The sequence below is a fragment of the Saccopteryx leptura genome, chromosome 2 (genome assembly GCF_036850995.1).
Source record: "Saccopteryx leptura isolate mSacLep1 chromosome 2, mSacLep1_pri_phased_curated, whole genome shotgun sequence".
NCBI classification, from domain to species: domain Eukaryota; kingdom Metazoa; phylum Chordata; class Mammalia; order Chiroptera; family Emballonuridae; genus Saccopteryx; species Saccopteryx leptura.
In genome coordinates, this window is record NC_089504.1 from 321,967,259 (window position 1) to 321,982,713 (window position 15,455).

Below are 15,455 nucleotides of genomic sequence, written 5' to 3' on the forward strand. Positions count from 1 at the left end.
GGAGCCCAAATTGATACAGTCAAAATCTCTAGGCCATGAAAACTATTTTAGGATGTAACCTGGAGCATTCTGATGCTGCAGCAAGACTGATCGAGTTATTTTTTCAGTTTACAGCTTATGTTAGATTGCTTCTTGACCTTTTGGTTAAGATCAAGTGTAGAGCTTATGTTAGGATTTACCAGGGGAGATATTTTAAAACCAACCCCTCCCCCTAGAGCATCTGAGGAGTCTTGATGTTGGGCCTGAGTAAGTATCCTTTAATAAGTTTACCCCGGTGATTCTAATTCAAAATTTCTGTGAAGAGCTTCTTATCAGTCAGCTCTTCTTATTTTCTAGACCAGAGAAAGAACCAAAGACAAAAAGCTCTTGTCACTTGCATCCCCGTCTTTCTCTAATACAGCAGTGTAACCTGAGTTTGGTTACCTTTATTTGAATTCATGGGAGTGGTATCCGTGGGTTGGGGTGGGGGGGGTGTGGATATCGATTTGTTGTTCCACTTAGTTTTGTGTTCATTGGTTGATTCCTGTATGCGCCCTGCCAGATCAACCCTCAGCCTTGGTATATGGGGATGATTCTCTCTAACCAACCGAGCTACCAGGCCAAGGCTGTTTGTTTTTCATAGTAAGCTCACTTCAGCCTTCACCAATCTGCGCCCATGCTGATTATGGAGGGGATTTGTGGAGTCATGTAAATTTATTTTTTTTACATTTTTTAAATTCCCTGGATGAATGTAAGATCTGAACTTGAATTGTCAAGCAGGAAACTAACCTGAAGCATAAATATTCATGCTTATGGGAAACAGGTGCCTTTTGGAACAGGTATTTTGTTTGTTGTGTGTGTGTGTGTGTGTGTGTGTGTGTGTTTCCGTAGTTCTTGGTTTCTAATACAGAATAGGGGCTGTTCCACCTTTGTTTTCATCTAATAGTTTTGGTTCATTTGTTTTAGCTCATGACTTATAATTGTAGCACTTCCAGTTTGGTAATCCTTAAACCATATTTGTGAATAAGTAAACCAAAAAAGCTGCACTGCTTCCATTGATACAATATAGTCTACTTGGTTATACAGTGTAAAATACCATATACTCTGATAAGGATTCCAGATCTAAAAGATGTTGAGTGGTAATGAGCCATGTAAGTCAGAACATTCAAATGGAAGAAAGGAAAAGCGTGGGTCCAAGTCTCAGACCTTACCCATGGCTATTGCTAGGCTTTTTGTTGAAATAACTCTTGGGAAAGCATAGCATGAGAGCAAAGGCCTCTGGTAAACCAGCTCCCTTCCCCTAATCCTTTTGATATTAACTTCTAAATCAAATTGTAACTTTTAATACTACTCAACTTGTGCTGTTGCTTTTCTGTGTGTCCTGTAGGGGTTGATAGTTCTTGGAGAGGTGCCTCCTCCAGAGCATACAACAGCAGACTTACTTCTTCCACTTAGTTCTGAGGTGAAGACGGATCATGGGAATGATAAATTGGTAAGTATAAACACAGAAAAGGGGAAATGAGTGTGAATTTAGGGTTTTGCACGAGTGTGAATTTAGGGTTTTGCACGAGCACAAAGTTTATTCTCTCTTAGAAGGATCCTTGCATTGGCTGGAAGAAGGGTATTGTATCCCCTTTTATCACTTTAGGCCAGCGGTTCTCAACCTGTGGGACCCCAGCGGGGGTCGAACGACCAAAACACAGGGGTCGCCTAAAGCCATCGGAAATACATATTTTATTTAAAAATGTATTGTATAATAAATATGTATTTTCCGATGGCTTTAGGTGACCCCTGTATTTTGGTCGTTCGACCCCCGCCGGGGTCGCGACCCACAGGTTGAGAACCGCTGCTTTAGGCGTTTAAAGATCTGAATTCCGGAATAGGGCAGCTCCTCCTGCAGCTGTGTAGCTTACTTTAAGAATTCAAAAGCAGTTCCTCCCTCTCAAGACAACACAGCCAGAGCATTGTAGTATTATGGAGTGTTACTGGGAATCAGGAAAACGTGGTTCTGACACCCTTGACAAGTAAGGCAATCTTTATGGGCCACTACCAAAGGTTGAACTAGAGATTTAATTTACAAAGATGCTAAATGCTCTGTGCATTATTACCCTCTTTGATTCTGTAACGAGGATAACACTGTCATTTTCTGTAATCTTCTGGATCTTACTTCTCTCAACACCAAGGTTAATTTCTTTCACTTTTTTACTTTCCTAAGAAGGTCACAGCCTTTTAGGAATATTTAGTCATTTGTTAGAAATTCCAAAGTCCCACAACAATTGTTTGGGAGGCTAGTAGGCACTGCTGGCTATTTAAATTGTAGGTTGAACCAGCTTATCACTTTTCATCTGCAAATCAGCAAAGCTTGTCATCCTTTGTCATTATCCTTGGTAGCAGCAACTTGTATGATACAAGAAAACTTAGAAAGCCAGCCACTGAGGGCTAGGGGTAAATGTAAGAGATTGATGGTTCTTAACTGGAAAGCACTTTGTTTTGTTTTGTTTTTTAATTTTTCCATTAATTTGAGAGAATGAGAGAGAGGGCAAAGGAGAGAGGAAGAGAAGCATTAATTCGTTTCACTTAGTTACATTTGGTTGTGCACTCATTGATTCTTGTAGGTGCTCTGACCAGGGGTTGAACCATGACCTTTGGCTCTGGGACTAAACTTGATCCACTGAGCAATCTGTCCGGGGCCTAGAAAGTATTTTTAAATAAATTAAGGAGCAGAATATCAAATTTTGCCACTGTTTGATCTACAGAATTATTTTTAAGTCATTTGTGCAACTGTTTAGTGATTGCTTTGCCCAGTGGTCGGCAAACTCATTAGTCAACAGAACCAAATATCAACAGTACAACGATTGAAATATCTTTTGACACCAAATTTTTAAACTTTAACTATATAGGTAGGTACGTTGTTTTTAACTTAATTAGGGTTCTCCTAAGCTGGCCAAAGAGCCACATGTGGCTTGCGAGCTGCAGTCTCCCAACCACTGCTCTAGCCAATGAGATACAACATGTTAGTAAGTTGGAAGATCAGGTCAGCTGGCGCTGGTGATATGATAAGTACAGGAAACATGAGATTTGAAGGATATGTGATTAAAAGTAAGTGTTGTACAGACATATATTTGTGTACAGTATTTAAGGATTTCAGGTTTTTTTCTTAAAGTCTTGTGGAGGGTAGGATATAGTAGTCTCATTGTGTTACTGATTCTCGTTATTTTCATTCACATATGTGCACATGCATGCTGCACTTATGGACTTGTTCCTTTTCCTACCCCATCATTCCCTTGTATGTATATAACTCATATAGAGTCATTTGTTTTTTGGGGGGGTTTGTTTTGTTTTAATAGATTTTAGACAAAAAGGAAAGGAGAGAAACATCGATTTGTTGCTCCACTTATTTATGCATTCATCAGTTGACTCTTGTATGTGTCCTGACTGGGGATCAAACCCACAGTCTTGGCATATCAAAGATGGCACTCTAACCATCTGAGCTACCCAGCCAGGGCTGAATGTAAGATTCTCAAAGAGTAATAAGACTGTATTTCTCATTCCTCATTGTGTTGACCACAGTAGTTTCTACATTGTACAATAGATTTCTTTTTTGATTCAGTAAAATTTATAATAAGTATGAAAACAAGTATTTACACTGTCACTTTGTGTCTTCAGGAGAGGTTAATCTTCAGAAAAAGAAGGCAGTATGTTTCCATTATTCATTGCAGCGATTTTCAAGTGGTGTGCCACAAGAATTTTTTAAATAAATTTTTATTAATTTTAATGGGGTGACATCAATAAATTAGGGTACATATGTTCAAAGAAAACATCTCCAGGTTATCTTGTCATTCAATTATGTTGCTTACCCATCACCCAAAGTCAGATTGTCCTCCGTCACCTTCTATCTGGTTTTTTATTGTGCCCCCCACCACCACCACCACACTCTTGTCCATGTCTCTTAGTCTCATTTTTATGTCCCACCTGTGTATGGAATCAATGCAGTTCTTAGTTTTTTCTGATTTACTTATTTTACTCCGTATAATGTTACCAAGATCCAACAATTTTGTTGTAAATGATTCGATGTCATCATTTCTTATAGCTGAGTAGTATTCCATAGTGTATATGTGTCACATCTTCTTTATCCAGTCTTCTATTGAAGGGCTTTTTGATTGTTTCCATGTATTGGCCACTGTGAACAATGCTGCAATGACCATGGGGCTACATGTGTCTTTATGTATCAATGCTTCTGAGTTTTGGGGGTATATACCCAGTAACTGGATTGCTGGGTCATAAGGTAATTCTATTTTCAGTTTTCTGAAGAACCACCATACTTTCTCCCTTAATGGTTGTACTACTTTACATTCCCACCAACAGTGAATGAGGGTTCCTTTTTCTCCACAGCCTCTCCAACACTTGTTATTACCTATCTTGTTGATAACAGCTAATCTAACAGGTGTGAGGTAGTATCTCATTGTAGTTTTGATTTGCATTTCTCTGGTAACTAATGAAGATGAGCATCTTTTCATATATCTGTTGGCCATTTGTATTTCTTCCTGGGAGAAGTGTCTGTTCATGTCCTCTTCCCATTTTTTTATTGAATTGTTTGTTTGTTTGTTGTTGAGTTTTATGAGTTCTTTGTATATTTTGGATATTAGGCCCTTATCTGAGCTGTTTGAAAATATCATCTCCCATTTAGTTGGCTGTCTGTTTATTTTGTTGTCAGTTTCTCTTGCTGAGCAAAAACTTCTTAGTCTGATGTAGTCCCATTCATTTATCTTTGCCTTCACTTCTCTTGCCTTTGGACTCAAATTCATAAAATGCTCTTTAAAACCAAGGTCCATAAAGGCCCTGCCGGTTGGCTCAGTGGTAGAGCGTTGGCCTGGCGTGCAGAAGTCCCGGGTTCGATTCCCGGCCAGGGCACACAGGAGAAGCGCCCATCTGCTTCTCCACCCCTCCCCCTCTCCTTCCTCTCTGTCTCTCTTCCCCTCCCGCAGCCAAGGCTCCATTGGAGCAAAGATGGCCCGGGCACTGGGGATGGCTCCTTGGCCTCTGCCCCAGGCACTAGTGTGGCTCTGGTCGCAACAGAGCGATGCCACGGAGGGGCAGAGCATCGTCCCCTGGTGGGGAGAGCGTAGCCCCTGGTGGGCGTGCCGGGTGGATCCCGGTCGGGCGCATGCGGGAGTCTGTCTGACTGTCTCTCCCTGTTTCCAGCTTCAGAAAAATACAAAAAAAAAAACAAGGTCCGTGAGTTTAGTACCTATGTTTTCTTCTATGTACTTTATTGTTTCAGGTCTTATATTTAGGTCTTTGATTCATTTTGAATTAATTTTAGTACAAGGGGACAAACTGTAGTTGAGTTTCATTCTTTTGCATGTGGCTTTCCAGTTTTCCCAGCACCATTTGTTGAAGAAGCTTTCTCTTCTCCATTGTGTGGTGTTGTTCCCTTTATCAAAAATTATTTGACCATATATATGTGGTTTTATTTCTGGACTTTCTATTCTGTTCCATTGGTCTGAGTGTCTATTTTTCTGCCAATACCATGCTGTTTTGATTGTCGTGGCTCTGTAATATAATTTTGAACTCAGGTATTGTAATGCTCTCAGCTTCATTCTTTTTCCTTAGGATTGCTTTGACTATTTGGGGCTTTTTATAATTCCATATAAATCTGATGATTTTTTGTTCCATTTCTTCAAAAAATCTCATTGGAATTTTGATGGGAATTGCATTAAATTTGTATATTGCTTTGGGTAATATGGGCATTTTGATTGTATTTATTCTTCCTATCCAAGAACAAGGAATATTTTTCCATTTCATTGTATCTTTCAATTTCCCTTTAACAATGCTTTGTAGTTTTTGTTATATAGGTCCTTTACATTCTTTGTTATGTTTATTCCTAGCTTTGTTATGTTTATTCCTAGGTATTTTATTTTTTTTGTTGAAATCGTGAAGGGAATTATTTTTTTGAGTTCATTTTCTAATGTTTTGTTGTTGGCATATAGAAAGGCTATGGACTTTTGTATATTAATTTTGTATCCTGCGACCTTACTCTATTGGTTTATTGTTTCTAGTAATCTTTTTGTGGAGTCTTTGGGGTTTTCGATGTATAGGATCATATCATCTGAAGAAGTGAAACCTTTACTTCTTTTCCGATATGGATATCCTTTATTTCTTTATCTTGTCTGATTGCTCCGGCTAGAACTTCTGGTACCACGTTAAATAAGAATGGAGAAAGTGGACAACCCTATCTTGTTCCTGATTTAAGGGAGAAAGTCCTCAGTTTTATGCCATTTAATATGATGTTAGCTGATGATTTATCATTTATGGCCTTTATCATGTTGAGATATTTTCCTTCTATACCCATTTTGTTGAGTGTCTTAAACATAAAGTTATGTTGAATTTTAGCAAATGCCCTTTCTGCATCTATTGATAAGATCATGCGGTTTTTGTTCTTTGTTTTGTTGATATGGTGTATTATGTCAACCGTTTTACGTATGTTGAACCATCCTTGAGATTCTGGGATGAATCCCACTTGATCATGATGTATTATTTTTTTAATATGTTGTTATATTCGATTTGCTAGTATTTTGTTTAGTATTTTAGCATCTGTATTCATTAGAGATATTGGTCTGTAGTTTTCTTTTTTTGTGTTGTCTTTGCCAGGTTTCGGTATGAGGGTTATGTTGGCCTCATAAAATGTGTTTGGAAGTGGCCCTGGCCAGTTGGCTCAGTGGTAGAGTGTCGCCCTGGCATGCAGGAGTCCCAGGTTCGATTCCGGGCAAGGGCACACAGGAGAAGCGCCCATCTGCTTCTCCACCCCTCCCCCACTCCTTCCTCTCTGTCTCTCTCTTCCCCTCCCGCAGCCAAGGCTCCACTGGGGCAAAGTTTGCCCGTGCGCTGAGGATGGCTCTATGGCCCTCAGGCGCTAGAATGACTCTGATTGTGGCAGAGCGACGCCCCAAGATGGGCAGAGCATCACCCCCTGGTGGGCATGCTGGGTGGATCCCGGTCAAGCGCATACGCGAGTCTGTCTGACTGCCTCCCCGTTTCAAGCTTCAGGGGGAAAAAAAATGTGTTTGGAAGTATTGCTTCTTCAATTTTTTGGAAGCCTTTGAGTAGAATAGGAACCAAATCTTCTTTGAATATTTGATAGAATTCACTAGTATAACCATCTGGGCCTGGACTTTTATTTGGGGGGAGGTTTTTAATAGTTTTTTCTATTTCCTCCCTGCTAATTGGTCTGTTTAGGCTTTCTGCTTCTTCATGACTATCTAGGAAGGTTGTATTGTTCTAGGAATTTATCTATTTCTTCTAGATTGCTGAATTTGGTGGCATATAGTTTTTCATAGTATTCTACAGTAATTCTTTATATATCTATGATGTCTGTGGTGATTTCTCCTGTTTCATTTTGGATTTTGTTTATATTAGTCCTTTCTCTTTTTTCCTTGGTGAACCTTGCCAAGGGTTTGCCAATTTTGTTGATCTTTTCAAAGAACCAGCTCCTTATTAATTTTTCTATAGTTTTTCTGTTCTCTATTTCATTTATTTCTGCTCTGATTTTTATTCTTTCCTTTCTTTGGCTGGTTTTGGGTTGTCTTTGTTCTTCTTTTTCTAGTTCCATAAGGTGTGAAGTTAAGTGGTTTACTTGGGCTCTCTCTTGTTTGTTCATATAGGCCTGAAGTGATATGAACTTCCCTCTTATTACTGCTTTTTCTGCATCCCAGAGATTCTGATATGTCGTATTTTCATTTGTCTGTATATATCTTTTGATCTCTGCGCTTATTTCTTCTTTGACCCATTCATTTTTTTAAAGTATGTTGTTTAGTTTCCACAATTTTGTGGGGGGGTTTTCCCTCCTTTTTGCAGTTGAATTCTAGTTTTAAGGCTTTATGATCAGAAAATATGCTTGGTACAATTTCAGTTTTTCTGACTTTCCTGATGTTATTTTTGTGGCCCAGCATATGGTCAATTCTTGAGAATGTTCCATGTACACTAGAGAAAAATGTATACTCTATAGCAGGGGTCTCAAACTCAACTCAGCATGTGGGCCGCAGAGCAAGATCACAGCCGTTCGGCGGGCTGCACTAGGTCTACAAAAGGCAACTGTTACGCAACACTTTTCTCACTGCAGTTGAAAACAAAAAAAAATCAGTACAACAAGCACAATCGTACATGCAGTTTACTCAGTGTCACAAAACGACCAGAAACTGTAGTTCGCATCACAACTGCTGTTAACTAAGCTAATATCTAGCTAGGATGCTAGAGAAATGAAAAATACAAGTAGGCCCCTAGGCTTACTTAATTTTATCCAAAATATTTTGAACTTCATGGATTAGTCTGCGGGCCGCACAAAATTGTTCGGCGGGCCGCGAGTTTGAGACCCCTGCTCTATAGCTTTGGGCTGAAATGTCCTATAGATGTCATATCCAATTGCTCTAGTGTTTCGTTTAAGGCCAATATATCTTTATTGATTTTCTGTTTGGATGAATGATCTAGAGCCATCAGTGGTGTATTGAGATCTCCAAGAATGATTGTATTTTTGTCAGTTTTTGTTTTTAGGTCAATAAGTAGCTGTCTTATATATTTTGCTGCTCCTTGGTTTGGTGCATATATATTAAGAATTGTTATGTCTTCTTGATTCAGTGTCCCTTAATCATTATGAAATGACCATTTTTGTCTCTGATTACTTTTGCTGTCTTGTAGTCAGCATTATTATATATGAGTATTGCTACACCTGCTTTTGTTGGGTGTTATTTGCTTGGAGTATTGTTTTCCAGCTTTTTACTTTGAATTTGTTTTTATCCTTGTTGCTTAGATGTTTCTTGTAGGCAGCATACAGTTGGATTTTCTTTTTTAATCCATTCTGATACTCTGTGTCTTTTTATTGATGAGTTTAATCCATTTACATTTAGTGTAATTATTGACATTTGTGGGTTCCCTATTGCCATTTTATAAATCTCTTTCTGTTAGTTTTGTATCTTGTTTGATTTTTCTATCATTTGTTTTTGTTTGGTTGTAATCCATACTTCTTTCCTCTGTTGCTACCTTTTTTAAGTCATGTGCTTCTGTGGTGGTTTTTTTCAGGGGTGGTTACCATCAAGTAATGAAAAAGGGTACCTACCATGTTCATTGTAGTACACTATCTTATGAGTGCTTCTGCACTCCATTGTCAGTTGCTACTGTTAATCTCCGTCTTCCCCCCCCCCTTTTTTTTTGTTGTTACAGTTTAAATTTGGTTTTATTGTGTCCTTGGTGGAGCTTTTACTTGTGGTTTTGTTTTGTTTTGTTCTTTGTATCTGGTAGGAAAAGCCCCTTTAGTATTTCCTGGAGTGGGGATTTTCTTATGATAAATTCCCTCATCTTTTCTGTATCTGTGAATGTTTTTATCTCTCCTTCATATTTGAAGGATAGCTTTGATGGGTATAGTATTCTTGGCTGAAAGTTCCTCTCTTTCAGAACTTAAATATTGGGTTTCGCTCTCTTCTAGCTTGTAGAGTTTCTGCTGAGAAATCTGATGATAATCTAATAGGCCTTTCCTTATATGTTGTGTTCTTCTTTTCCCTAGCTTCCTTGAGAATTTTTTCTTTGTCGTTGGTTTGTGCCAATTCCATTATGATGTGCCTTGGAGTAGGTTTGTTGGGGTTAAGAAAACTCGGTGTTGTGTTTGCTTCTTGAATTTGAGGCTTTAGTTCTTTCCACAGGCTGGGAAGTTCTGGTCTATTATTTGTTTGAATATGTTCTCCATTCCATTTTCTCTCTCTTCTCCCTCTGGTATACCTATTATTTTTATGTTATTCTTTTTGATGGAGTAAGACAATTCCTGTAGGGCTTTCTCATTTTTTTTTAAATTTTTGAGTCTCTCTCCTCTTCTCTCCGCTGTGCCTCAAGTTGCTTGTCTTCTATATCACTAATCCTACCTTCTATCTGGCCTAGCTAAGCTTGTTACCTCGTTTTTCAGTTCATGAATTGAGTTTTTCATCTCTGTTTGATTTGTTTTTATAGTTTCAATTTTCTTTGTAATATATTCTTTGTGTTCGTTGAGTTGTTTTTTGAGCTCCCTAAATTGCCTTTCTGTGTTTTCTTGTATATCTGAATATTTTTAGGATTTCTATTCTAAATTCTCTGTCATTTAGCTTCAAGGTTTCCAATATATTAAACTTTTTTTCCAGCCTGACCAGGCGGTGGCGCAGTGGATAGAGTGTCGGACTGGATGAGGAAGGACCTAGGTTCGAGACTCTGAGGTCGCCAGCTTGAGTGCGGGCTTATCTGGTTTGAGCAAAAGCTCACCAGTTTGGACCCAAGGTCATTGGCTCAAGCAAGGGGTTACTTGGTCTGCTGATGGCCCACGTCAAGGCACATATGAGAAAGCAATCAATGAACAACTAAGGTGTCGCAATGCACAACGAAAACTAATGATTGATGCTTCTCATCTCTTTGTTCCTGCTTGTCTGTCCCTGTCTATCCCTCTCTCTGACTCTCTCTGCAAAAAAAAAAAAAAAAAAAAAATTCCCCATAGATTTTTCCTCATCTATCTGTGTTACATCTCTGTCTTTTGTATCCATGATATTCGATTTCCTTTTCCTTAATGGCATCTGAAGGTGGTTTTGTTAATAGCACTTTGTGTTCAGTGTGTGGGACTTCCCCATGCTCCAAGGATAGATTTTTCTGTCACTGGTTGAAGAGCTTGTTGAAATTTTTGGGAGAGGTGTCGGGAGCGTTCCTCACGGCGCCATTTTTCTGATGTCCTCACAAGAATTTTAAAATCATGCAATACCTGACTGTTTAGTCAGGGACACACATCTCGTTTCCCTTAGATTGTCAAATAAAAAGAAATGACAACAGCCAACACAACAGTAGCCCTCCAGTGTCAATGAATCAAAATTCTATTTTTGTCAAATAGGCAAAAAATACATTTTAAGTGTTACACAAAATTTTAGTCATTAGTTTGTGTGCCATGAGATGAAAAAAGTTGAAAATCACTGGTTTATTGTATTGGTGGGTGGGCTGCAAAGCATATATTCCTTAAAAGACATTAAATGACTTCATTTTTTTAAGGTACTTCATTTTTCAAATGTCAGATATTTGCAGTGTGCCTAATATGTGAGTTGGTAGGCAAAGTTTTTCATTATAGGAGGGCAATATTTAATTGTCATTTTGTTATGTAGCTTGAGTTTTGTTTTGTTTTTAAAATTGTTTAATTCATTTTAGAGGAGAAAGAAAAAGAAAGGAAGGAAGGAAGAAAAAGAAGGAAAGAAAAGGAAAGGGGGGGAGGAGCAAGAAGCATCAACTCCCATATGTGTCTTGACTGGACAAGTGCAGGGTTTTGAACCAGGCAACCTCAGTGTTCCAGGTCAACGTTTTATCCACTACACCACCTCAGGTCAGGCCGTAGCTTGTGCTTTGAAAAGTGATTTATACCTTGATTTCTCAATTTTGCTTTAAAATATCTTAGGTTATATTTGGCAAGGGCAGTTGTAAATTTTCATACTCATATTTAACTATCTTGTTTTCCATTTTTATTTTTTTTCCAAAAGGAAATATTCATTGTGCTTTTTTGCCCCCACTCCTCCAATTTGAATACATTTGCTTTAAAGATAATTGTGTCAGGTATTTTTGATTTGTTATGTTGTATGTATGTATGTATGTATGTATGTATGTATGTATTTATTTATTTATTTATTTATTTATTGCATTTTTCTGAAGCTGGAAACGGGGAGAGACAGTCAGTCTCCCGCATGCACCCGACCGGGATCCACCCGGCACGCCCACCAGGGGGGCGATGCTCTGCCCCTCGGGGCGTCGCTCTGCTGCGACCAGAGCCACTCCAGTGCCTGGGGCAGAGGCCAAGGAGCCATCCCCAGCGCCCGGGCCATCTTTGCTCCAATGGAGCCTTGGCTGCGGGAGGGGAAGAGAGAGACAGAGAGGAAGGAGAGGGGGAGGGGTGGAGAAGCAAATGGGCGCTTCTCCTGTGTGCCCTGGGAGGGAATCGAACCCGGGACTTCTGCATGCCAGGCCAACGCTCTACCACTGAGCCAACCAGTCAGGGCCTGTTGTATTTATTTTTATATTTCCATTTCTGAACCTCACTGGGATTAACAACAACAGAAAAATCAAAGAGGATTTTTTTTTTAAACTGTCAAAATACAGTTTCAAGAAGTTAGACATAATTCTCAAAGAAATACAGAATAACTGATTAAGGTGGGAGTGTTGGCATAATTGCTAACTGTATCTTGCTGCCAGATACTGATTTGTATATATCAGGGGTAGTCAACCTTTTTATACCTACCGTCCACTTTTGTATCTCTGTTAGTAGTAAAATTTTCTAACCGCCCACCAGTTCCACAGTAATGGTGATTTATAAAGTAGAGAAGTAACTTTACTTTATAAAATTTATAAAGCAGAGTTACAGCAAGTTAAAGCATATAATAATAATTACTTACCAAGTACTTTATGTCGGATTTTCGCTAAGTTTGGCAGAATAAATCTATAAAATAACTTACTATAGGTAAATCTATATCTTTTTATTTATACTTTGGTTGCTGTGCTACCGCCCACCATGAAAGCTGGAACGCCCACTAGTGGGCGATAGGGACCAGGTTGACTGCCACTGGTATATGTGGTCATTGAAAGGAAGAAGGCTGGAATAAGATACACAGCAGTATACAAACTTTATAAATATTTTATAGACTAATACAGCCATAACCTTTGAAGTTATGTTTTCAATTAGACACAAATCAATTTGAACTCATTAATGTTTATAAATAGTAAGTTAAACAAAGTTAAATAATTTATGGAGAGTCATGATTTTGTAAAATTTTTTATTAATTTTAATTTGTGTTAACATGAATTCAACTGTTCCATTCAATATAACTCCCTCACCCCTAACCCTTGTACTCCATTGTTCCTCCACCCCCCTTCCCTTTGGGATTTGCTGTCCTGTTATCTGTATCTGTGTGTTAAATATATATAATTTCACTAATCCCTTCACCTTCTCTGATCCCATCCCCTCATCCCTCTTCCCTCTGACAGCTGTCTCTCTGCTTCCTGTGACCCCACCTCTGCTTCTATTTCGTTCCTCAGTTTGGAAGAGTCATACGGTCTTTTGGTAGGCTTGTTAGATAATGTTCCAGTGTTACAGAGAAGGGACACATAATCATATTTTGCCTCGTTTCCAAATTGGATGAAAAAATGAATTTTTTTAAATTTAAGTGAGAGGAGGGGAGATAGACTCCCACATTTGCCCTGACTGGGATCCACCTGGCAACCCCTGTTTAGGGCCAATGCTATACCCATCTGGGGCCATGCTCACAACTGAGCAATTTTTATTGCGCCTGAGGTGAAGGCTCCACAGAGCCATCCTCAGGGCCAACGTACGCGAATCAGTCGAACCATTACTGTGGGAAGGGAAGGGGGAGGGGAGAAGAAGTAGATGGTTGCTTTTTCTGTGTTCCCTGACCGTGAATTGAACCTGGGACTTCCACATGCCAGGTTGATGCTCTACCACTGAGCGAACCCACCAGGGCTGACTTTTTTTTTAACTATATATGTCTGCTTTGGTTATGAGCACAGTACAGATATTACTGAAACTAAGTTATTATTTTTATTTATTTTAATGAGAAAGGGGAGGCAGAGATAGATTTCCGTATGTATCCTTACTGGGATCCACCTAGCAAGCCCACGAGGGGGTGATGCTCTGCCTATCTGGGGCCCTTGCTCTGTTGCAACCGGAGCCACTTTTTTGCGCCTGAGGTGGAGGCCATGGAGCCATCCTCGGTGCTCAGGGCTAACTCGCTCTAATATTGCCATGGCTGCAGGAGAGGAGGAAAAGAGAGAGAGAGAGAGAGAAGCAACAGTGGGAGTGGTGGAGAAGCAGATGGGCACTTCACCTGTGTGCCCTGACTGGGAATCAAACCCTGGACTTCCACACACCAGGCCGACGCTCTACCACTGAGCCAACTGGCCAGGGCCCTGAAACTAAGTTATTCTAAAGAGGCCCAATCTGTGATCAACAACACTGGATGTATGGGTTAGCCTTTTTGAGCCACTGAGACAAGCAAAGTATATTGCCTGAGATTGGGGGGGGGGATGTCTGTTTTTATGCCACAGAATAGTGGGGAGAGGTAGGGAAGATCTAGGAAAATGCCTCTTCCCCCTTCTAAACTCCTTCAGCCTGACTTCTAATTGAAAGACAGTTCATAGTTCGAAAGGTAAGAGGAGAAGAGAGACACTAAGGGCCCCTGGCTTTGTAGCTGCTAATTAACTATGCAGTAATAAATTCTGATAGGAAATAAAAACCTTTCCTAACAAAGGTTTGTTTTCTGGAAAGAAGGGATTTTAAAAAAATCTTTGAGAATTGTTCTCCAGTGTGCTGAAACATGCCCTTTACCTCTTTTTTCTCCTTCTCTTCCCTCTCAAATAAATAATAGTTTGTTTTCCCCAATTAAGAACGAGGAATGAGTAAAAAAAGAGCCAACTTGGAGCCTGCATGTTACTAGGTATGTGAAGAATGCATTTGAAAAGTACCAAAGAAAATCAACAATTTCAGACAAAAAAATATTCTTAAAGACGAGGCCTCCTTTATACCTGTGGCACAGCGTATCTGGAACCTAAGAGAGACACAGTGTCATTGATTGGCTTATATAGAAATTGAAGGAGAGAATAGTTGCAGAGAGAGAGTTGTGGATGTTGGGTAGTGTTGGGCCCCACAATTTATATAAATCCTTCTCAGATCTTAATCTAAGCCCTCAACTGCACATCAGGGAAGATTTGATAGAGCCTAGTAGAAAGTAATAGCTCGTAGGCTACCCATTGCAAGGAAGATAGAATTTAGAGTTTGAATCCCAACAAGACTTGGTAAACATTTTGGGCCTTACATTGATGCCAAGTAAGACTCATGCTTTATGATTTATAGACTTTCCAGGACTAAGGAAGTCACCAGAAGATTAAGGACAAATCCAAAATAGACTACAGTTTGTTTCTATGAAAGTGTAAAACCAGTTCCACAAAATCTATGTTCAGTTGGTTTCTAACCAATTAAAATTTGCTTGCTAAGCCAAAAAATTAACACACTTCAGTAAAAATAAACTGGATTCAAATTTTCTACATTAAATCATATACAATGCCTGTATATAATAAAAAATTAAGACATATTAATAAACAAAAAAGAACAGCCTTAGCGGTCCATGTAGCTCAGGGTGTCATTCAGACACACCAAGGTTGCAGGTTCGATCCCTACTCAGGATACATACAAGAATCAACCAATGAATGCATGAATAAGTGGAACAACAAATCGATCTTTCTCTCTCTTTTTCTCTTTCTCTCTCTTTTTCTCTTTCTCTCTTTCAGCCTTTCCTTCCCTGCCTCCCTTTCTCTCTCTAAATCAATCAATAAAAAATTTTAAAAAGAACATAAGACATTAATAAATAAGAAAATGTGACCCTTAGTCATGAGAAAAGGTAGTCAGTATAAACTGGTACTGAAATAACTCA

At 39.2% G+C, this 15,455-nt stretch overlaps 1 protein-coding gene across 4 annotated transcripts in view; it reads left to right on the forward strand.

Moving 5' to 3' along the window:
* Positions 1-15,455, forward strand: part of KANSL1 (KAT8 regulatory NSL complex subunit 1) — a 217,155-nt gene that overhangs the window by 155,885 nt on the left and 45,815 nt on the right. For all 4 annotated transcript variants that reach the window (XM_066363097.1, XM_066363096.1, XM_066363095.1 and 1 more), the window contains one exon: positions 1,367-1,471. In XM_066363097.1, coding sequence (XP_066219194.1) covers positions 1,367-1,471 — 105 coding nt within the window. The remainder of the gene's footprint in view (positions 1-1,366; positions 1,472-15,455) is intronic.